This window comes from Apus apus, chromosome Z, assembly GCF_020740795.1.
Source record: "Apus apus isolate bApuApu2 chromosome Z, bApuApu2.pri.cur, whole genome shotgun sequence".
In the NCBI taxonomy this organism is placed as follows: Eukaryota; Metazoa; Chordata; class Aves; order Apodiformes; family Apodidae; genus Apus; species Apus apus.
Window position 1 is genome coordinate 17,882,726 of NC_067312.1, and position 23,866 is coordinate 17,906,591.

The 23,866-nt window shown below is 39.5% G+C and overlaps 2 protein-coding genes across 2 annotated transcripts in view; both read left to right on the forward strand.

The window, feature by feature from the left end:
* Positions 1 to 4,882: 4,882 nt before the first annotated feature.
* ITGA1 (integrin subunit alpha 1) overlaps positions 4,883 to 23,866 on the forward strand; it is a 77,806-nt gene continuing 58,822 nt past the window's right edge. Inside the window, exon 1 of the mRNA XM_051641996.1 lies at positions 4,883 to 5,106. Coding sequence (XP_051497956.1) covers positions 5,079 to 5,106 — 28 coding nt within the window. The 5' untranslated portion in view covers positions 4,883 to 5,078. The remainder of the gene's footprint in view (positions 5,107 to 23,866) is intronic.
* PELO (pelota mRNA surveillance and ribosome rescue factor) lies at positions 10,308 to 13,346 on the forward strand. The gene is made up of 2 exons (XM_051641997.1): positions 10,308 to 11,526; positions 12,558 to 13,346. Exons 1-2 carry the CDS (start codon positions 10,468 to 10,470, stop codon positions 12,987 to 12,989), a joined length of 1,491 nt encoding a protein of 496 aa, XP_051497957.1. The 5' UTR covers positions 10,308 to 10,467; the 3' UTR covers positions 12,990 to 13,346.

Genomic DNA, 23,866 nt, shown 5'->3' on the forward strand with positions numbered 1-23,866 from the left:
TCATCTATTAGTCTCTCTTCACAGTATGCACCCAGTAAGTTACTCTTTTATACAGTTTCATATTTGAAAATTATCTGAACAATAAAAAATATAGGTTATGCAACAAATCATGAGGAGTATGCTAAAAAAAAAAATAAAATGACAATTATTAACAAGCTGTAATAAAAAGATGTGTGGGTGAAGTGCAGAAAGTCTATGGTAAAAATTAAGAATAAATTAATCCTTCACCCTAAATTCTGGCCTTATTTCAAACAATGTAATTTCATTCCACTAACGCACTGAAGGACCAACAACAGCTAGGATGTTTTATGCACTTTTCAGCAAAAAAACATTATAAACATATTATAATTGTTAGTTCTAACCCTGGATTTCATACAATACAAATTAATTTATTTTTCCTCATCACACTTGAAGTTACCAATTCCATTCTCCTCAGTCGCAAGCCTACAGCTCCAATGACTTCAATGCTGCTTAAAAAGAAGTGCTTCAGCACAAAAAAAGGCTGAAATACTCAGGCCAGAAAGTATGTCATTCAAGTTGAATAGATAAACCAGCTTGTATATTTCTAGCCCTTTTTGTAGTGTATATCTTGAAGAAATATATATTCATTTAAAGACTGGTAATACACATCAGAGCTCAAAAATATATTGTTAACATGGAAAACAGACAAATACATAAGTAAATAAGCAAGCAGAAAAATGTATCCATGTTGCAGGAAAAAATTCTGAATCTGGATTTAAATTGGAAGAAGCTGACTTAAAGTAAATAGAAATAGCATAAGAAATTATGTAAGGAGTAGAGCTATTATCTGCAAGAATCTTAAATTCTATTTTAATATTAAAAATTCTACATAAGTATAGAGATAGTAATAAAATAAAGAGATTGGTAGAGTATTTATGTAAGTAAGTAAACTTACAAACACACAAAATAATCTTTCCCTAGTCTTCCTCTATTTTTGTGATAGAGCCAGTTTTGATCTCTATGAATTTAGGAAAAATATTTTTTAAATGCATCCAGAGAAAATGTGGAAAGAAATGAAAGAAAACAACGAAGTTAAGGAGGAAAATCACACTATTTTATTTTGATAACACAGACTGCATATTAATTTGGTTCACAACTACCATCTGATAGTTGGTATATAATCCAAAAAAGACCAGCAAAGAAGACATGAAAGATACTGTAGAGAACAAATTTAACTCAGAACACAAAGGGCATTTTCCATAACGTTGCCTACCAACATTAATTAAACTAACATAAACTGTAAAACAAATTTTTTATGAAGATCATCTTGGACAGTAAAAGGGATTTTTGGCACATTTGTACCACTGGATAATACAGATGGAGCAGAAACATGGGCATTCTCCAAGAATATCAAGTATCAACTAAAAGCTGAGCTGTAAAACATGAAAAGATTTATGCATAGAGGATTGCTGGAACCATACCAAATCCGGCAAGGTCTTAGTTGTGGTACTTGAAGAAGGAGCCCTTGAGTATCTCAGACATAATAAAAATAAGACTACAGTCCCACAAGTCTTGCCAAGTAAATTCTACCACGGGCCTAGAATCAGATAGGAAAAAATGGAGACTATGAAAATGAACAACAGAATCATCAAGGTGAACGACATGTTGGAGTCTGTGAATAAGCAAATGTAAGAAAAAAATTTAAATATAAATTATCACTAGTCTAGAGCAAAATGTAAACCATCAAAGATGATAGTAAGAGCTTTCAATGATAAATCTTCACTTAGAAGCTATACGAACAAGCTCTGTAGTATTTTCCAGGCAGTGCATAATACAGAGTAATAACAGCGAACATTTCAGAAACATGTTACATCTCTCTTGTTGATGTTATCATACTATTCCTTTAATGGATGTAAGTTAAGCGTGCTTCTTGCTATTTGAAATGAAAGCTTCTTGTGCTACACGTCAGAGGTCCTTTTTACCTAACAAACAAAATAAGTTAATATTGCTCATATCCTCTATAAGAATGGAAGAACAATTTCCATGGAAAATGAGTTCTATGCACATTATGTTCACATTTAGAAGACTGCCTGCCTTTGAAACTATTTGAAAAGCTCTGGTTCGTGTTCCTTCACTCCTCACCTTTGGGAGAGAATTAATTTCCACTGTTGTTTTTTTTTAGGAAATACAACCTCTTGAAGGGAGAAGAATCTGGTCTTCCTGATACATTTAATTTTTGTTCTCTTTTCAAAGTCTATTCTTTCAAAGTCTTAAAATTAATCTTTAATCACAAGTACTTCTAGATGATTCCATGGAAATACTAATGTACTTATTCTGTAATGTGTATCCTAAAATACTTTGCTGAAACTGAACTGGGAGGCAGAGTTCAAAATGACAACTCATGTTTAATTTAGAGCTTTAGAATAAAAATCCTTCCTCAGCATTCTCTGTCACTTTAGAAAGGTATAAAAGAATAAACAAAACTATTACATTCTTTAATTAGGCATTTTTCTTTTATCCATCATTATAGCTAATGATTTTCTATACCATTAAGAAGCATCAAAATCAATAATACTTGTTATATAGATATTGAAATTGCCTAATATCTTAACTATTTCCAGGCTTGAAGTAGCTAGGTGGCCTCATCTAGGGGTTTCTGCATGTGTTTCTTGCTACAGAAGTATAAAACTGGGGGGGGGTTTGGCATTTACAGATATATTACGAACAGCTGCACAAATGAATGTACCCAAAGCAACAAAGGCTATGAAAAGATGCAGCAGTTATTCTACAAGCAGTAGAGTTTGCTTTTTTTCTGAATTAGTTTGGCATTCCAAAATAAATAATGGCCTGTAAGTCTGTAAAATATTTTAGTTTTTTGAATGTGCACAAATGAATAAGAAATGCTAGCTCAGTCCATCATTTCATCCTTTCCAATGTCTTCCTTTTGACATTGCCTCATTGCATAGGACACTAACACAAAAAGAAATTAAGAAATAATATTACCAAGAACAATTTGGAAGAAATTAGGAATAACTCTTATTTTTATTCTCAAGAAGTCTTATTCTCCAATATGATGTACATTCTCCCTGTATGGACTAAGTAGGTCCATGCTTCATATGGACATATACTTCAAACATTTTTTATCTGATTCTTTTAATCCATGTGAAAGTCCTTAGTTTCCCTGTTTCCTTCTCTGACATATTACAATTAATTGTATCAAAGTAAAAAAAATAAATCCTTCACCATGATTGGAAAGCCAGCTCAAAACCCTCATGTGCATTTAGTCGAAGTACACAGAAAGAAAGGGAATACAAAGATTATGTAAAATAAACACAACCCCCCAAAAAACAAACAAACAAACAAACAAAAAACAAACAAACAAAACCAAATCATAAAAACCAAAAACCAAAACAAAACATACACACAATACATAAATAAACAAATAAACAAACAAATAAATAAATAAATGCCCACCCCAGCAAGTTGCCACCTTTGAAACTGGGGTAAAACCAGCAGTAGTAATACCACTCACAAAAATGAAAGTACAGCTTTTTCCAAAATCTCAGTTCTTTTTTAGTTTGAATGCCATTTCAGTTTAATTTTATGCAGAAAACTTTTAACTGGAAAAATATGTCTAGTCTTTTAAACTGGTATCAACTGAGCTCAGATCCTCATTCAGCAAAAATTACACGTGCTCAATTTAATCAACTTTACATACTCTACTCTGGTAATAAATATATTTTATAATGTGTAAAGGCAAGTATATGCATAAATTATGACTGAATGAGAACCTTTGCTCTTAAACCTAGCTTTTTAATTGTGCACTGCTTTCTAAAATTCCTACAGATCTACAAGTAAAGTTGCACTCAAAGTGTTTTCATAAAACTAAGAGAGAAGTTGGAAGTTGTATTTAACTGATATAGTGATGATTAACAGCTGTAGTTTATTAGCCCCAGAGGAACTTAAAAAAATTCCACTAACTTCCAGTTATTCACCGAATTCTTTGCCCCAACTCAAAGAAAAAAAAAAATAATAATTTTTTTTTAGTAGTACCAAGATCCCCAAGTCCTTATAGAGTATTTTGATTTCTCTTTTTCATGCTTGAGAGACCATGAGTTCTCCCGTTTTGTGAAAAACAAAGTTATTTTTCACCAGGTCCAGTAGGAGAACTCATACCCAGCTGAAGGGATGTCACTCTGCCTGAGCATCACTCCGGTAAACACAAGTCCTGCAAGCTGCTCAGTTACTGAGAGTTTAATGAGCCCTGAAAATCCTTACTCACAGACCTGAATCTGGCTGATTATTACCTTTGCAATTTATTCAGGTATTTATTAGTGAAGTCAGTCAGGGGGCAGGGAAAGAGGGGGAAGGGATGCCATGCAAAGGTTCGGTAGGTGAGGGCAAAGGCAGTTGTCTGGTATTTCCCGTACTCAGCAAAGCACAAGGAGACGCCAAGACTCGAGAAAACGGACCACTGTCTGAAGAGTTACTGCATACCCACAGCCTCCGAGAATGGGGAGGGGGTGGCTGGCGTCCTCCTGCAGGCAAATGACCGGCCGCGGAATGCGTTTCTAAGGGGTGATGTAAGAGCAATTAAACTTGACCAGCCAAACACACCCCCTACCTCAGCGATGTGTTTCTCCTGCTGAGAAGGGCGGGAGAGGTGACCGAGGAGCACGGCCAGCTCTCTCCTGCCCTACTGGGAGGGGGGGTGGCTGGCGGGAGACACTTATTAATTCATTACGAGCGGCCAGATGTCCCTTTAAGGTTTGCTGTGCTCTCCGAGGGCTGCAGCCGGACGCTTGAAGTGGGGAGATTTGGCTTTATTTGTACATTTAGCGCTGGGCTAGTTCTACGGAGAGGTTTCCAAAGCTCAGAGGTCTTTGAGGGGTGGGTGGGAGGAAAGTTGTGTGCGGGGGGAGGAAGCTAAATTCTTCTTGATGCGGAGAAACAACGTAAAGACTGAATAACAAACAGGAAATGCCTGACTCGGCTGCAGGGCGGGCGGGCGGCGCAGAGCGCTGAGCTCCCTCCGCTCGCAGCGCAGCGCCGGCGGCAGGACCCGAGCCCACAGCCCCTGCCCGGGCTCCCGGCCCCGGGCTCGCACAGCCCCAGGCATGGCTGCCTCCTACTGGATGCTGACAGGTGAGAAAACCCCTCCTTTCTGTCTTGCTTTGAAGACCCAGGTCCCGAAAGCAGCACGGCTCCCTGCGGGAGGAGGGTGAAGCTGCCGGGGGCTGGCACCCGAGGGACGCCTTCCCCCTCCTCTGTCGCTTCACCTGTCTCTAACCTGGCAGTGTTCTGCCCGGAGCTGCCCTTCAGCTGGAGCCGTGAGGGACTTCAACCATTTGCTCCTCTCTGGGAACTTTAATCCCTAACCGACGTTAGAACCTGGGGGCGCGGGGCGGGGTGGGGCGGGTGTCTGGAGGTAGGCAGCAGCAGGATGGGTGAGAAGAAATTCTGTAATTTAATCTGGTTTGGGAAAGTGGTGCACCTGGCAACTTTTTTTTTAAGTTAGGATAACTTTTCTGTTTTCTGCCGTTTGGCTTTCAGATGTTCTGAGTAGCAGCAAAAGAGGAAGTGAGGAAGTGGTTAATTGCACCCAACTAACCTCAGAAATATGAGTTCATCTGGAGCTGGAATATGTAATATTTCCTTTTAGGGCTTCATTTATTGTTTGGAACTTTCTTGATTTTTTTAGTGAAACAAATAGAGCAAGTAACAATCTCACTAGCTAGTCGAGCTGCAGGAACATTTTGGATCTCAAATCAGGGGAAATCAAGAAGTGGGAAAGAGGGCAAGGCATTGCTGGGGTTTGTGCTTGCAAACTTTTACACTGAGCTCCCTGGCAGCTCTTGCGCTGGCATCCAGCACACAATGAACCTGGGCAGTACAGAGGAAGAAACTGATTTCATAAGAATTGTGCAGGCAGCAGCAAGTGGGGGAAAAGGCAAGACCAGGGTTTCCCCTCTTTGCTCTGTGCTTGTTGTGCAACCAAGAACAGATATAGGAAAATGTGAAAATCAGAACATAGTATTTTGGTGGGCCATATTTAGACCTTGCTCATAGATGTCTTTATTACTTCTATTACACAGTGATATTCTTCAAAATATGCTTTTGTTTGTGTTCCTTCACAGAAGGCAGCTTTGTAAAGTGGCAACAATTTAGTGTGCCACAGCTTCCCCTCAGAGTTCTAAAGCTGCTACTGGTACTGGTGACAGATAATTCACCAGTAATCACAACAAGTTTTACTGTCAGGAAAGCATCTCAAGGGTGGGTCTCATCCATATCTCTCAGGGCCTTCCTAGTTTTTGTTGTGGTGGTTTCTTGTTTGGGTTTTTTGTTCTAAAAAGTTGGTGTGAAATAGAATACACTTAGAAATAAGAGGAGGCATTACAGATACCAGAAATCGGGTTCAAACTGTCTCAGATAAATAAGAGTAGTAGTCCTACATAAAGAAGTCAAAATGTCATAAAAATAAGGGCAAGTTTTAGAATCACAGTGGAATAAAAAATTAATGCAAATTAATTATGTGCTCCTCTTTCTCAGGAAAAACAAAAAGGCAAATAATCTGGCATGCAGTAGCAAATAAAGCAATCTAGACTAAAGGAGATGCATAGAGGTGTATGTTTGTGTGTGTATACAGCTGTTTTTTTTTAAATTCAACTTGGTATTCATGAGGCCTCTGAGAATCTTGAGTACAGGAAGTCTGGCAGATGAAGAGAAACAGGCAGAAGTGCACAGAGAAGTGACAAGCCTGATAAGGGCTGAGGAAAATGATCTATGAAGAAAGACTGAATGACAGAAAACTAATGGCATAGTGTTGAGCACTTAAAATATATTTTTACTTAAGTATTATTAATGAGAATAGTCTTCCAAACTATGTTTGCTTTGTTTTGTGAGAGGACTCAGTTGTGACTTTCTATATTGCATATGTTGGTTAAAAAGAGATTGATGAATAGTTGGTTCTCCATGTCCGGTAAAAGACAAGGGAAAATCAGAGTAGCTCAGTGAGCAAAAAAAAACTTATTCAGTAGAACTTTCTTACTCTTCAGGTAATGAATCACTAGAACAGGCTACCTACATAATCTTCACTAAAAGTTGTGATGAAATGGGATAAAAACCTGTAAGGGATGGTTGAGGTTTGCTTCACCTGGCCTCATCATAAGTGGTTTCACTAGGGATCAGGTGAAGTTTTCTTCAGCCCTATGTTTCAACAGAAGAGGAAAGAAGAAATCAATATAAAGGGTTCCGTTACTTTCCAGTGCTTCTTCACTTGTAGTTTTACACACAGCCTGTTTCCTCCTCAAATTCTCTCCTTCTGTGTGGTTGGTTCTGATGGGGAGTACTCATCTTTATAATAGAAGAAGCCAGTAATCATGAAGTAATCATCAAGACAGAACTGTATGTAGAAAATGAAGTAGTTTCTGTCCATTCTTGCAAAGGCAGGACAGACACAGGATAACAGGAAAGCATAAACCCCCCACGTTTTCCCGTTTCCCTCTCAGTCTTTATATGTTATGTCTCTTTGCTCTTGCAACAATAACATACAACATTTCTCTGCAGATTTCTGCCTTTGAGAGTCTTTTCCAGTAGCTTTTCTTATCAAGGACTTGAGCGTGTTTGCATGAATTCTAGCTAAAATTGCTATAATGTGGGGATGAAGGGGATTCCTATGAACATGACCTATGACCATTTCTTGTCTAAAATCCGTATATAACTCATCTTCAAAAAGCAGATGATAAAGATTTTAAGATGTACTGGCAGTGTGTCTCAAATTTTCAGAACAATACGCTTAAAAAAACCAGCATGATTCCAAAATCATTATGAATATATGCTGTCACTATTTTTATCTTGTCTTGTACTGTGCTTAAGATGGTCTGAAAATGGGTGCCAAATTTCTGCAGTTATCAGTACCTATAAAACTGTTTTTAAAAAGCAATAAATGGCAAGAACTGCCAGGTTCTACTGTTGGTCTTAATCTTTAACCAAGACTGGAACAGACCATGTAATTTTGAACTTTTTACATTAAAACGGTACATAGACTTAGAAGTATCCACTTGTTTTGGCTCTACTGGGGTCCAATTCCTCTCTATGACATTCACAAAATTAGTATAAACTCACAAACTTAGTTATATGGTTCTTAAATTTTTGGCAATGTTGTTTTTCTTCTCCTGCTCATTCCTTGACATATTCAAACAAATAACAATACCCAGTACTTACTTTTTACCAGACAAGGCAAAGCATTATCATTAGTAATTGTTTTCCTTTATAGGTTGACAATGGTCTTGCTAATTGTGGATACCTCACTGAAGTTCACAGTTGCCACAAAATACTTGTGGATCACTGTTCATAATTGTATAAAATCTCATAATTTTTTGTTTGAGAAAGGACTTCAGGACATCTCAAAATGTCTAAGATAACAGTCAATTTAATATATTGAGTGGCAAATTTGTTTCAAGGTTGCTGTTCTTTGGTTTGGGTTGAGGGTTTTTTTAAATGAAAGTCATTTGCCCGTATGAACAGGATGTTTATTTTCTGCTGAATGGTAGAGGATGCCAACTTGCAACCTTTATCTAAAATATATCATATGTCCAGGGATGTAAGGCTGCTTGTAAAAAATGGACTGGAAACAACAAGCAGAGAAAAGTTTGTAAATACCCAGCAGCAAAAGAATAATTTTAAAAAAATTATTATTGTGCATGGCAAATACACATTTAATTTTCTTGAAAGAATAGCATGAGGTCAACCCTTGAGATTTCATAATTGTAAAGAACGTAAATAACAAAATTCACCATGCAGCATTTACACAGGTAAAAGGAACTCCCCCAAAAAATGCTGAATGCACACTCTTTGCCTAAGCCACAAAAAATTAACACAAAAGTATGAGTATGTACATGCTTAAGCTGAACAAACAAGTGTTTATACATGTGCTTCTGTTACATTCCCTTGGGTGGTCCACCTTCCTTCTGTGAAACTATTCATGATAACAGAGTTAAGCATGTGTACTCACAGGAAGAGAGACTGAGGTCTCATAAATAAATCCTATTATGTAATATCTGATAAAGTTGTTTTTACATCAGTATCAAGCTTAGAAACAAGGAACACTCATTACTGGGCCAGAGCCGAGTTCAGTGTCCTGACACAACAACAGACTAGTACTAGATATTTGAACTAAGTTTACATGTCATGGCAGACATGGGATGATTTTTACTCACAGTAGCCTTGTATCTCAATAAATCCTTTACTCCAAAGCCTTTTCAAGTCAGCAAATTCCGTTAGCCACAGTGGTGTGGGGGTTTTGGTTTGTTTTTTTTAAAAAAAGATAAATAACTAAAAGAAACCAGAAACTTCCTTTAAGCAATCCTAAATTTGCTACTTTTGCATCTCTAAGGGGAAGTCCAACTGCATTTTGGTTATCAGACTTACTGTGTAGACATTCCAAGCTTACTGTATCTGTTCCAGTTTCCCTAATATACTTAACATGGGACGTTAGTTTGTCTGCTTTTTCGAACACTGTGTTCTTCTGATTCACTCATCATACAAGCACCTTTTCTAGTCTCCATTCTCTTCATTTTCTGTTTCTCATTCTTTCTAAATTTTCAGTATTTATTCCAAAATAGAGTTTTGAGCGTCTTACACCATCTGAAAATAAGCTGAGTGCTTCTATAATGACATTATCTTCTTTTCTGTTATTTCTGGCTTGCTAGATTTGTCTGGGCTGCAAATCGAGCTGCCTAGTTATTGTACAGGCCCCTTTTCTGTGTAAATACCATTCACCCAATCTGTGCGCTAATTCAAGAGTTTTTGCAATGCGTTGTTACTTAACAACTGTCAACATCAAACTCCGTTTGAAAGGTGCTTATCTGCCCCTGAAGCTTCTCAGAACGGTCTCGCTCCGGATGAGTAGCTGGCAGGCTCAGGAAGCAGGTCAGGTGTCAGCAGGGGCTGCAGGGGAACTCGCTAGTGCAGCCACAGGAGCTTTCCCGTTGAAGAGCCGCGGCGAAGTCCCGGTTCGGGCGCTGCCGCTGCGCGGTCCCGGTTTCGGTGCCGCCGGACCGGCCGGCCCCGCTCGCTCGGCTGCGGGGGTCGCCGCGGGTGCGCCCTGCTCTGCGGGGCTGGCGGCTGAGGCACACCTTGCTGATCTCGGCCTGTAAGCCTGGCTTTCCACAAGCAGTTGGGTTTGATTTTCTTGTGTGTTGTTGGGTTGGTTTTTGTTTTCCCCTCCGACGTGAGGGACTGTGTCGGAACGCTCCGGAAGTCGGAACCGCGGCTGTGAAGCCCTAGAGGGGAAAGACAAGGGCGGGCCCCGCACGGAGGCGGTAGCAGGGACACGGTCCCCTGGGGCTCTCAGGCGCGGCTCCCCGGGACCCCCGGGCCGCTTTCCCCGCGGCGCTGCGCCCCGCCACCCCCACCCCCCCCCCCCCCCCCCCCCAGGCGCGGCAGCCCCGCGCAGGCGCCCGCTCGTGCGGCAGCCGCGGCGAGAGGGGCGGCCCCCACGTGCGCATGCGCGGCCGGCGCGGCGGCGGGGGGAGGGGCGCGGCCGGCGGCGGCGCTCCGGGCGGGCTGTGCGCATGCGCCGTGCAGGGGGAGCTGGGCGCCGCGCAGGCGCGGGGTGAGGAGCCGGCGGCGGGGCGGGGGGCGCGGCCTGGGCGCTGCCGGGGGGCTCAGGCCGGGGGTCGGGAAGGGCCTTCCTCGCAGCCCGGGCGAGGCTTTCCGTCCGCCTGCCTCCGGCTCTCGCCGCCACAGGCCTCCCGGGGCAATCCTGCCGGCTGCTGCTTGCTGCCGCCGCGGTCGAGGGGAAGCCGGGGGAGCGCGGCGACGCAAGGAACCGCCAGGATGAAGCTGGTGAGGAAGGACCTGGAGAAGGATAATGCGGGGCAGGTGACGCTGATCCCCGAAGAGCCCGAGGACATGTGGCACACCTACAACCTGCTGCAGGTGGGTGACAGCCTGCGGGCCTCCACCATCCGGAAGGTGCAGACCGAGTCGGCCACGGGCAGCGTGGGCAGCAACCGCATCCGCACCACCCTCACCCTCTGCGTGGAGGCCATCGACTTTGATTCACAGGCCTGCCAGCTGCGGGTCAAGGGCACGAACATCCAAGAGAATGAGTATGTCAAGATGGGAGCCTACCACACCATCGAGCTGGAGCCCAACCGGCAGTTCACGCTGGCCAAGAAGCAGTGGGACAGCGTGGTGCTGGAGCGCATCGAGCAGGCCTGCGACCCTGCCTGGAGCGCCGATGTGGCAGCCGTGGTCATGCAGGAAGGGCTGGCTCATGTCTGCTTGGTCACTCCGAGCATGACGCTTACCCGTGCCAAGGTAGAGGTGAACATCCCCCGCAAGCGGAAAGGGAACTGCAGTCAACATGACCGGGCCCTGGAGAGATTTTACGAGCAGGTCGTGCAAGCCATCCAACGGCATATCAACTTTGAGGTTGTCAAGTGTGTGTTGGTGGCTAGCCCAGGCTTCGTACGGGAACAGTTTTGTGACTACATGTTCCAGCAGGCGGTCAAGACTGACAACAAGCTTCTGCTGGAGAACAGGTCCAAGTTCCTACAGGTAAGGAGCTAAACTGTCTCCACAGTGGGTAAAAAGAGGTTTAAGAGCAGTGGGTGATAGAAGAAGATAATTAAAATGGTGATGGGAAATAACTCGCTTAGTAGAGAAAATTAAAATTCTGGATGAGCATCATACGAAAATCATGCTCCTGCCTGTCAAACTATAAGGTAGTTTTGCAAGATACAGGGATGGCTCTTTCCTGGGATACCTTAATGCGTAGTAGAGAAAGTATTACAGCTTGTTAATTCTGTTGTTAGTTTTGTACTACGCAGCCAAATGTTATGCAGACCGTAGCATATTTTTCCTGTTCCTTGTTCACCTCATCACTAGAGTGGGTGGGTTTTTTTGCCTTTCACGGAAAGACGAAAACTCAGAGCCCGAAATAAGTTCTCATGGGGCTATTTGTATCATTTTTTAAATTTCAGGAGGCCTATAATCGGTGGTTGGTAAGGGCAGAGGTTGGGGGGCGCTGTGCAGGATGTAAAGCATGGTCTAGTACTTGATGGTCACAGACTTCAGGAGACAAATTGCCCAAAGAAGCTTCCATTTGCATTTGTAGTAAAGTTATAATAGTGTGAAAAATGTTAATACACTTCACAGCTTGCCGGCCTAGTAGCTATGAGGCTGTGCAAAACTTGATGTTTTTGCACTGTGTGTCTGCAGTCTTAAATGGGCTTCCTCTTATTGGATGCTTTAAAAGGAAGAGGTTTAAGACTTAGTTTCTTAGTACTTTCAAGTGACCCCACCTTGGGGACTGTTTGCAACAGCTTGCATATTTAACCAAGTCTTCGCGTAAGAGAGACAGCTTTCCTGCTCTTCTTAAAATACAGTTTAAGGGATTTAGTCTAGGGTTTGGGTTGCAGGAGAGATCTTTTTAGAAAACAATCATGTAGTTTTCAAGAAAGAAAGACCTTCTCTGAGTAATTATCAGTATAAGTATTGTGTGTAGTGTAAGCTGTTTGTGATCTGCTGATCAAGAATATGGCCCTTCTGTTTTTTAAAGATCCAAACTTTTACTTTTTTTGCTTTAGGTCCACTCTTCGTCTGGACATAAATACGCGCTGAAGGAAGCCCTCTGTGACCCAGCTGTGAATAGCCGTCTCTCTGACACTAAAGCAGCTGGTGAGGTCAAAGCCTTAGATGACTTCTATAAAATGCTGCAGCATGAGCCTGACCGGGCTTTTTATGGTCTAAAACACGTGGAGAAGGCCAACGAAGCCATGGCCATCGATACCTTGCTGATCAGTGATGAGCTTTTCCGGCACCAGGATGTGGCAACACGTGCCCGATACGTTAAATTGGTAGATAGTGTGCGGGAGAACATGGGCACAGTACGCATTTTCTCCAGCCTTCATGTGTCTGGAGAGCAGCTTGGCCAGCTGACAGGGGTGGCAGCCATCCTACGCTTTCCTGTTGCTGAGCTCTCTGACCAGGAAGATGAATCTAGCTCTGAAGAGGATTGATAACAGTGACTTCATTACAGTTTCTTTTCCAAGTCATGTTGAAATGACATTAAAGGGCTCCCCCTTCCTAAATACTTTGTGCGGGTGTGCCATGACATGTAAATTAAGTTTTTGATCGTACTTCTTACTGCATATAGCTCTGTCCAGTACACTAATGGGTATCTATTCTATGGTAATGATTATTGGTATACTGTGCATTGGAGCTAACTGTTTTTGCAAATTATACCCTGGACCTCTGGCAGTACAGGGAAATAATTTGACTCCCCAAAGCTGCTCATTTTGCATGTTAAGGCAGATTGTCAGCTTAATGGCTTTGAATGTGTATGATAAGATAATAAAATAAGACGGAGAATACTATGTCAGACTGTCTGTTTCTGTTTAAATGCTTGAAAACAGTATTGCAAAACAAATATAAACTTCTTCATGCAAGTTGTATCAAAACTGTGCTCGATCTTAGAACTCACCATTCTTGCTAAAATGTGGCAAAGGAGTGGGATCAACATCATGTTTGGGTATTTTTTTTGGTGTTATGTGTCTAACCACTTAAATATTTCTGTGGAACATTTGAAGCAGTCTTTCAGAAACCAGAACCTTTAAATTAGCCATTTCCTCCCTAATGTGGTAGTAGATGCAAGATAAATTGTGAAGGTTAGTGTACCCATTTCAGTTATCTTTTCTGAATGCTGTTATCTTGGGAGAATGTTCTAAAGGCTCACAAGGTATGATGTATCTTGTGATTGAGTGTATTCTGATAAATTAGCATTGGGATTTATTTAGCATTGGGATATTTAGTACTCAGTTCTGACAAGGTTTATGGAAAGGCTTACAGAAAAGTATTTTCCATGAGGAATCTTTTGACAACAAATAGTTTAAGTTCATAGTCCAGTATTTGTCTACTTCTGTAGTTACGTGATCTGCCCAAAGTATTGAGAGGCACTGTGAGTTTTGTTTCTTCATTGGACAATAAATCTTAGGCTGAAGATTCTAAGATTCAGATTCAGTTTAAGCAGATGTTTGATGGTGTAGGATGTGTGTGTAATAAGTCTTCGTTTTTTTAAATACAGTGGGATGGGAAAATGGGAGAGACTTGCCAAAAATAAATTTCATTCAAGAAAACTGTGAAAGACTTCTGACATACAGAAAGAGACATAGCAATGGAAGATTATAAATAAAACACCAAAACTTTTATTCTGGGTAGAATAATTCGAGAAAAAACATTTTTAATGGTACTTCTCTGTGTTGATATGTGCCCACTGTGTGAATTTGGTATTACCTATTGCTAGCTGAAACATGAGCTGAAACTGCTTGATAGAGCAGTACTTTTGGGTTAAAAGCCATTTACACTTTTCCCATAATCTACATAGTCTAAGGAATTCATGAACAGAACTTACATTAGACTTGTATTACAGAATCACAGAATGTTAGGGGTTAGAAGGGACCTCAAAAGAACATCTAGTCCAACCCCCTCTATTAACACTTCTTGTCTCACTGAAGCAAGCACATTAAGACAATGTTTGGAGACAACTTGCACCAATGTTTGGAGACAACTTGCACAGATTTTTTTAAATTTTTTTATAAGTGTTTTCATAGTAAAATAAGTATACGATCGCTATGTAGACAAATGCATCCTGTTTCAGGAAACAGCTTAAGGGCTTGGTATTGAAAGTAGCCTGCATTCAGTAGTTGCAGATGCTTTACCTGGCAAAGTTCCAGGGTTACTAGTATCTCTTACATTTAAAGTAATTTTTAAAAGTTGAAAAGTCCGTATTGACAAAGATGCTTCTTGACACAGATGTTAATTTCTGTGGGTAGGTAACACTTATGCAGAAGATGCATGTTATCTGCATATCAAATGAGTAGTGCTAGAACATTGCAAAAATATTTTTCATGTCTTTTCTTTGGAACTAAATATACAAGAACTAAGGACTGTCCACAATATGAATATTAATAACATTTGGTAGAAATAAAGCTTTAAAAAGTATGAAATCAGCTTGATCCTGAACCCTGCTGTGTTCTTTAGCTTCAAAGATTCAAATAAATTCATTAATGTAGGTTACAAAGACCTCTTGCAAACTCATACTTTAGTACAAGTTCCAGTTTATTATTTTTGTCACCTTTGACATTTAAATTCATGTATTATTTTAGCGGTTGTTTACCAAATAAATTTTGGTGTGCAACATGAGGTTACCACCATCAAGATACCAACATAATGCTGCTGGTTATAAAACAAAAGACGATCTTTCAGTAAAACTGTAAAGCATTTAACAGTATTTGAGAAAGGGAATTCCTCATCTCCCTCCTTCCTGTCTTCAGCCTTGTACACTATATGATGGTAATAAGTGATCTTTTGATGATTCCCTGGCCACTAGTGTAACAATAGCCCATAGCTCTTCAGCTTAATTTGTGATGTGACTAGCATGATGTTTTTAAAGCCATGTAAATGTCTGAAGTAATTTTTAATTGTTACTGTTTTCTCAAAGGTTAAGTAGCCCTGAATATTAAAAATTACCTTACCCTTTGAAAATTTTTTACTTTAACTTCTGAGCTGCTGACCTTGGTTTGCTCTTTTTTGTGAACCTATGTGGTAGGTACCTTCTCAGTTCACTGATTTATAGTTTGAACCTCTACAATCTCTGGAAGCTACATAACCCGTCTAGAAAATGTGCTCTGTTTCATACAGGCAAGGGGGGCATAAAAGGTGTAATCATGTTCATTTTAGTCACACAGTCTATTCAATTTTCTCTTAAATTTCCATAGCTCCATTTTTAAAGAAAACAAGCGTGTTTCATAAAGCAATAAATGTCTAGTTTTGCAGGAAAAACATTATCAAGATGTTTATGCTTTTATTTTATCTGAAGCCACATTTGTGAAGTGTGTGGACTATTTCTTCAACAAAAGATCTAAGCCATTTTTAAAATGTGAAACTGCAATTAGAAATTCTGCAATTAGGAATCTTTATAACCCAAAATTGGAATTCCTGCAAGACACATGATAACAAAAAAAAATGAAGAAATTGCTTCAGAAAATTAACGTGGGGAATGATACAGGTCTAGGAGTCATTCCCTTCTCAGTTCTTGTTAATTATCCACCTATGACTTGTTACAAAGTGAATGATAAAAGTTTTCATGCTGATAGGATTTCTCAGTTTTTTGACTGATTTAGCAGATAGTGAGAACAGAGGAGAGATGTAGTGTTGCACTAGCTTATTTTGCAGAATCTGTGTTTCTTCTGTAATGCCACAACTTGCTTTTAGGGACTGTTGTATTCAGATTTCATACAGGAAAACAGTATTTTGCAAACTAATTATTCTGCTCATTTAGAGTTAAGGAAATGCCTAACCATTTTGGGTCTTGTAATTGTTGTTATAATTCTTAATTCAGGCTCTGACATGGGTCAGGCCTGGGCTTTTTCAGCAGTGGAAAGCATAAACATAGGCTGTGGAGCTTCTTGTATGACATTTGCCCAAATAATTGCTTAATAAGCATAATGTTTAGTCCTGCCACATTTTTTATGCCTGACTCAAGTAAAGCATTGACTTTGATTTGAGAAAACTGCTTGCAGATACAGAATATAAAGGAAATAAAAGTCTCCAATCTAACAACAGAACTGTAGTGCATAATCTCAGTAAACTTCTGAACTTGGATGTTTTAAAAATGCAGTATAGCTTTTCTGGAGGAAACAATTGCCTCCTTAGGTGCCTTAGCAAAGAGTGTGAGTAAAAGGTCTCTGAAATCATGCTTGTTTATTTTGTTGTCTGAAAATAATTTTTCCTTTTGTCCCACTTGAGGGCTGTACAAGAAACAGAGGTGGGGGGGTGAGTTGAAGGAGGGTTTGGGGGGGCTGATACCAGAGCAGCATATGCTTCCAAGTCTGTGTCTTGGGAAATGCAACACGAAGCAGCAGCTTTTAAACCCTGCCAGCTCTTGTCAGATTTTGCTATATCACTCTCTAATTTATTCCTCTCTTTTTGGGAAATACTGTGTTCACAACTAATGTAATTACTGCCACGCTGCTCTAATAATTACTTAGAAGTCAAATTAGAGCTGATCATGAATCCTCTGACAAAATAGCTGTTCCATTAGAGAATATTAATTGGTTGAAACCAGTCCTCCTTTTTAGGAATGTACATACCAGACTTGATGGGAAGTTTTTCTTTGGTCTGAAATGGAATTTCTAATCAAAGCCAAGCCTAGAATAGCAAAGAAGAGTTTAGGGAGTCACATAGGACAGAAGATAAAAAGTCTAAGACCCATTTGCGTTTAATTGTTAACATTAGGCTAAAGATGCTCCCTTTTCTGTCAGTGTTCGTGGAAAGTTCAATACAACATTGTATAAGCAAATAAATATATTTTGGCTACATATATAGCTAAACTGCAGCTGACTCAGGTATGCCATCTCTTAGGGTGTGGGAGACAATTTTCAGATTTCTGATCTGAATGGGACAGGAAAATGATTGTAAACTGGGACTGTCCTACCTAACACACTCCAGCTGTAGTCTTCATGTTTCAGAAAAAAGCCCTGAGTGGGGTTCTATGTTTAAAAAAGTTTTTGAATGTGGTGGCAGCTAAGCAAATCTGCTTCTGAAGATAGGAAGATTTTCCCCATGCAGCCTTAATATAAACCCTTAGACATTTGCTTTGCTACAAACTAATGTTTTTAGCAGATTTTTTACAGAAGGGACTTTAGAACAAAGATATGAAACACAAAATGTATGTAAAGATATGTGTATAAAGGTGCAATATCCTCAAAGAATGTGATATTGTTGAGTTAAAAAAAAAGCTAACTTGACTCTTACCTTGTAGTTGCTTTGGTAGCTGAAGGAATGACTCAGGATGCAGGCTTGGTATTTCTTTTCAGGCCTCAAGATTTGTTTACAGTAGGAGGAGCTTGGTAGCAGGTGCTGCATTGAGGATGTCTTGTGGTTGGTTGTTGAATGCTCGTGAATGTCTCCTTCAACAGTTTCTGAAACTCTGAAAGCTGCAGGAGGTTTTGCTGAAGAGAATCGTCTTTTCTTTGACCTGCAGGGTTCAGCCTGGTGACTTCAAGTGTTTCATACTGGTTTAGGTGTTTTAGTGTAGGTGTGAGAAATTAATTAATTTCATTTGTTTAATTTACTAGAATAGTTGCCATAAGACCACTTCCACTCCCTTTGGTAAAGAGATCTGTTGTATCCCGTATAATTTATTTCTCTTCTGAGTGGAAACGGCTGTTCTGTGATAGGCTTGCTAAGAAAAGCTGAAATGGACTTTCTTCAGATACAATGCTGGGAAAGGAGCAGTTGCCTCATGAAGGACCTTTTTCAATTTCCATAGCCACAAGGAAACATGAGAAGTTATGGTTCAGTAGAAAATATGAGATACTCTGCAGGGCAGGTGACTTCTTTCCCAAAGAGAGATGCAGCAGATGTTTGAAATGTCTGTACTCGGTGCTAGCAATTCATCAGCAGCTGAGGGTAAGATGCAAGCTGATGTGATTAAACTTGAGTCTGAAGGAGAGGAGCCTTGAGGCTGAGGTTGGACTTGAAATATCGAGACCTTGCTAATCCTGTCACTATGGAGTAACTAGTTTCTGACAAGCCTGCTACACACGTGTAATGTGGCGTCATTGCTCTGTCTGAAGCTTGTGATAGACTTTGTTTTCCTTTCATACTTATCTGAAAGCCACCTTTGTTTTCTGAAGCTGGATGTAGTGTTTCGTGAAACAAACCTCAGTGTGTTGCATTAGCAATCACAGTGATAAGCAAAGGAAAATTTTCTAGTCAGACATTAAAAAAAACAAACCAACAACAGAAGTTGGATGAAATAAACCTTCTAGAGTTTTAGTGGGAAGGAACTGTAAGAGAAAGCTAGAAAAAATGTTAAAAGGTTTCTTGAGTTTTTTTAAGTGTTTCAGTTTTTTTCAACTAAAGCACTGTTTTTTAAGATAACCAGATTAGTAAAACAAATCTGTCAAATGGCAAGTTTTTAGACATTTTTCTCTTGAAAACCTCAGAAATCAGTTACTAGAACTATTAAAACACAGTCAAGCATTGTGATCTTGGTAAACAACAGATTTATGATTGCTTAAGCAGTTGTAAGCTGTATATGTTTGATCCAGGTCTACTTGCATGGTCCTGTGTATTTTTGTTACAAGACAAAAGTCCTTTTTTTCAGGTGTTCAGAAAGAATAAAATGAATGTTGACAATGCTGACAACTATGACTGTAACCTTTCCTAATTTTGAAGACTTGTCTTTCTAGCTTAAATAGGTTATATAAATTTATAATAGGTTGGTTTAGATTTGGGGGGAGAGTATTGAAATTGTTACTGAAAAATGGTTGGGACTTAAGGCAGTAGTATTTTGAAATTGAAGTTTTCAGTACTAGAACAATTTTTAAACTGCTTTCTTCCTTAGCCTAAGCACTGTTGTTTTGACATAAGAATTGGCAAGAAATAAATCTATGTTGGAGAGCAGAAAGTTCCTACTACTGGAAAAATTAGAAGTTGAAACAGCCTTCCACTCAGAAAAATCAGAGCAAAAGGTCACTTTTATATTGAATTAGTTTACCCTGAAAAATATTATGTAGTTGCCAGCAATAGATAGTAACCAATTCAGCTATCCTGTACCGTGTGCTCTGAACAGAAGCAGAGTGCTTGCTGTTGCTTTTTTAGTGGAACACTGGGTTGCCCCATTTATATCAGTCCAGTTCTTGGCACATAACGTTCACACCACATCTCAACAGATGCACCAGTATGCATCACAATACCGACCTTGTGCCAGATAGGGATTAGCCATTTGAGCTGACAATGCTTAGATTAGGTACCAGATAACAGTTTAATGAGTATTTTCCTCTCCATCTCTGCCAATTTTATGTCCTCCAGGAGCTTTAAAGGTCTGTTACAAATAATTTTTGAGTGTTTTATTTGTAAACAGGCATCAGACTCAAGTAAATGATCATGAAAGACAATTATAATTTTCCTTCAGAAAGCATGTGTTCTCCAGTGGTTCTGAAGTGAGCTGCTGTAAATTGGTGCTCTGTATGTTGGCACAGCTTAGAAAAGTCTGTTTCAGATAAAGGCAACTGCAATATCCAAGACCAAAAAACAGAATGCAGCATCAGTACTGTTTGTGCTGCCTCAAAGCTGGACTGGAAGCAAAACCTGGAAATGAACCATTGCCACTCTCTGCTGCTGAAACTGCAGTTGAGGTGCTACTAGCATAAAGCTGACGTAAAATCTATGATAAGATAGCTCATATTTGCAAAAGGTGGTGGCATGAGGCTCTTTAGTGCCTTTTTGTGAGGTCCTTTTTTAACACTTGCAGCTCCTGTTGACTGAGTTGCTCTTAAATAACACCAAAAATTAACTTAGCTTTGCAAACTTGAGTTTAGCCTGGGCAAGTGGGATCTGCACAAGAAAATAAAATTTCCTCGCTGTATAGCTTCCATGGTACTTTTGTGAAGTTGACATCGATGTTTTGAAAGAAAGAGTAACAGGTTCTTGATGGTACTCCTGGTAACAACAGAATACTTTCCAAACAGGACTGGGGTGGACAAATATCTTAAAATCATGGGTGTACTTCATGTGCTGTGGGTGGGAAATGTAAGTTATTAGCACCAGTAATTAATGTAGAAAGCTCTATCTTAAATTGCATCTAAAAAACAGGATGTTTTTCTACTGCTGAGGTCCAGCTTTAATTTTTTTTGGGGGAAACGAACCTTCCTTTTATAATCTCTTCACAGGTAGTTCCAAATTTCCCAGAATTGTTTATTGACCAGTAAAAAACAGACCTTTTGCAGTAAAAAAACCCACAAAAACATGATTAATTCCATAGTGCTTTCAACTGGTCTACCAGTAAAATTGCAACACCCAAAGTACAGCAAAAGAGGTGCATATGATCTGACTGCCACCCAAGTGTCTTAGTGTTTAAAAATACGTAGTTGATGATGCATACTATTATGATGAAGTTTTCAGAATGTTGTTATTCGATATTGATAATTCATATCATACACTGGTTTTTTTGAGAATTTTATATATTTTTAATTTTAAAAATTATCTTGATGGTAAAAATGTAACATATAAAAGAATACTAAATATCCGTAAGCTGTTAGTGATTTTTTTTTTCCAAATTACTTTACTTCCCAAGCTGCACTGTGAAATGACAATGGTAGAGGAAATCAATCCTGATCATATTCCACTTCAAGCATGACACACATGATTATTTCCGGAATAAGTTTCTAACATACACTAGAGAGGCATCTTAGGTTCTCTCAACTGAGCAGTATCAGTGTGAAGTTGGTATATTGGCTTTGACGGTTTTTCTGATTATCTCAGGTGCACACTGAGGCTGCTTTCCAACTTACTGATCTATTCATCCATTTACAGAAAGTTTGGGTTTATCTGTTGCCTATAAATTATGTTCACCTCTCAGGTAGACTAGAGCTTAGATACTAACATGTGAAACAGCAAGCCTAATGGAAGTCCTTGTGATTTTCTTAGACCATAAGATAAGTAAAGTGGCTTAAGTAAGTGTAGCAGTAGTCCGAATTTCCAACTGCAATACCAGGTGTTCTTGTGGGGTTTTTTTTTGTCCAAATGAACAAACCTTTGTATTGCTGATCTTCGGTTTTTCTTAGGGTGCATCTGATGTGTATCTGGTGGTGGGTTTTGTAATCTTTTCTAGATTAGGCAGGTATTTTATGCTTGTTTATGTTTACAGAAGATTGGATTTAATGACCGTTGTGATCACTTGCAGTCCTACATTCTTGTCTGCTTGGATTTCACAGTCAAAAATGTAAAATGTATGTTATCTCTGAACCATGTTCTTTAAACTGTCCAGTGCAAGAGAAGATTTATCAGGGTTCTACCTATTCACAGGTAGAGACAAATAAGGAAACAAACTGGCTGAGCACTATCTTATATTTTAGCACTGAGCAGTCATAAATTCCAAACCAGAAAAGCTCTGTGTGACTTGGTATAGAGCTGGTACCATGAGTATCCATGCTCGTGCATGCTTGAGACAGGCTTAAGATTTTGCTAGTGAGCAGATCAGAGCTGATCTGTGCAAACAGGCAGTGCCTCCCACCCTGATCCTGCAGGACAGGGCCGCTATTCCCTATGGGCATTTCATTGCTGTGTGAAACAGGATGAAGAGGCATTCATATCTGACCTCGTAGTATGAGAGCACTAGCATCTGGGGACAATTCATGTTGGAATTCCAGCTTTTCAAACAAATATGTAACTTATTTTCCATTACTGCCTCTAGCAATCCCACCAACTATATTCTCACTTAAGTAATTTTTCCAGTTACTGAGAAAACAAAAAAGTTTAGAAAACCATCTTGAACCATATTATTGAAAATACAGTTGATTCATTGCAAAGAATTAGCATATGAAATATAAAAGAGGAATTGTTTGGATGATGGTTCGTATTTTCAAATCTAAGCTAATGTTGGGCATTTTTAATCCTTTCAGAATCTGCTTTTGCTTTTCATCCTTTACTCTCCAGTTCTACACTCAGAACACTGCAAATGTGATTATTTAAATTAAAAAAAAAAAGTTTAGGGTTTGCTGGGTTGCTTACATATATGAATTGGTTTTCTGTTATAGGCTGTTGTGTCATCTCCCTGTGCCTCTTAAATTCAGTTTTGTGAAAGTCCTTTTGATTTACATTTTGCTAGAACCTTTTAGCGTTTTATAATAAGTTTGTTTAAAAAATAGCAAAAGTCTGTGCTGAGAAGCAGTTTAAGAGTTTTCAAGTCCCTGTTGAAGTACAGGAGTACATATTATGAACAAGGAAACATGGAAATATCTTTCATGAAGCCATGATATAAGAAGCTGGAGCAACATAGTGCTGCCCTCTTACTGTACTAGAAGATGGCTCAGATAAAGAACTATACTTTGCGAGCTGATTTTTTATTTTCTTTTAATACACGCTTCTGAGATTTAATTCTGAAGAGTGTCTATCCCTGTGTGGCTCTGGAATTTTTGATTGCTTAAGCTCTCTGCTTGCTTTGGGGTGTTTTTTCCCACCAAATCACTGCATAGCAGAGTTGTGTGGGACTAAAGGAAAATATAGGTATTTATAAGCTTCCATCTTCTCCCTTCCACTGAAGTTACTACAGCTTCTTGAATAACAGCTGAACTTATATTGACACATTTATAACCATAAAATATGAGCTATTGGCATTTAGCATGGATGTTCACTGCATGTGTTTTCGCTGTACTATATAAAAACTAGTTTGGATTTGTGTGATGCTCTGGCTAGCTTCATGTGAGAGGGTCATATCAGGATATTTGCACTTCCTTTGGAAGGATTTCTTCTCTTCCTGAAGCCTTGAGGGATTCAGTTGAGAGCAAGCCAGTGATTATGCTCAGCATAAGGTGATAAAAGACAGGAGTTTGTAGCCATTGTGAAGTAAAGAAATGAAAAATGTTGCCACTTCTCAGAAAGCCTCTATTGCCAAGAAGGCACTTCCACTCTGATGTTAGCCTTAAGAATGCTGACAGGTGAGAAAAATTACCAAAAAATACCTGAAAACAGCTGAGGAGAAAAATAACAGATAATGATATGAAGGCAGGAAGACAAAAAAAAAAAAAGAAAATTACCCTTCATCCTGGCAGGGAGGTTGGAACTTCAGTTTGAAGCGGGGCATAATTTTTTTTTATCAGATCTCAGATTATCACATTTTCCAGAATCATCAAATGGAATTTCTGTCTCCCTGGATTATTTTATAGATGAGTGATTTTAAATTTGATGGGAAAGACTGACAAAGTCTAGATAAAAAGTCAGATAGTCTGAATTTTAATATTGTGTATATGTGTGTCTGTGTCCTATGGATCATGTTTTCTTTTAAAAAGTAGGCTTTTTATGTGTAAATAACAGCATAGTGGTAATATGT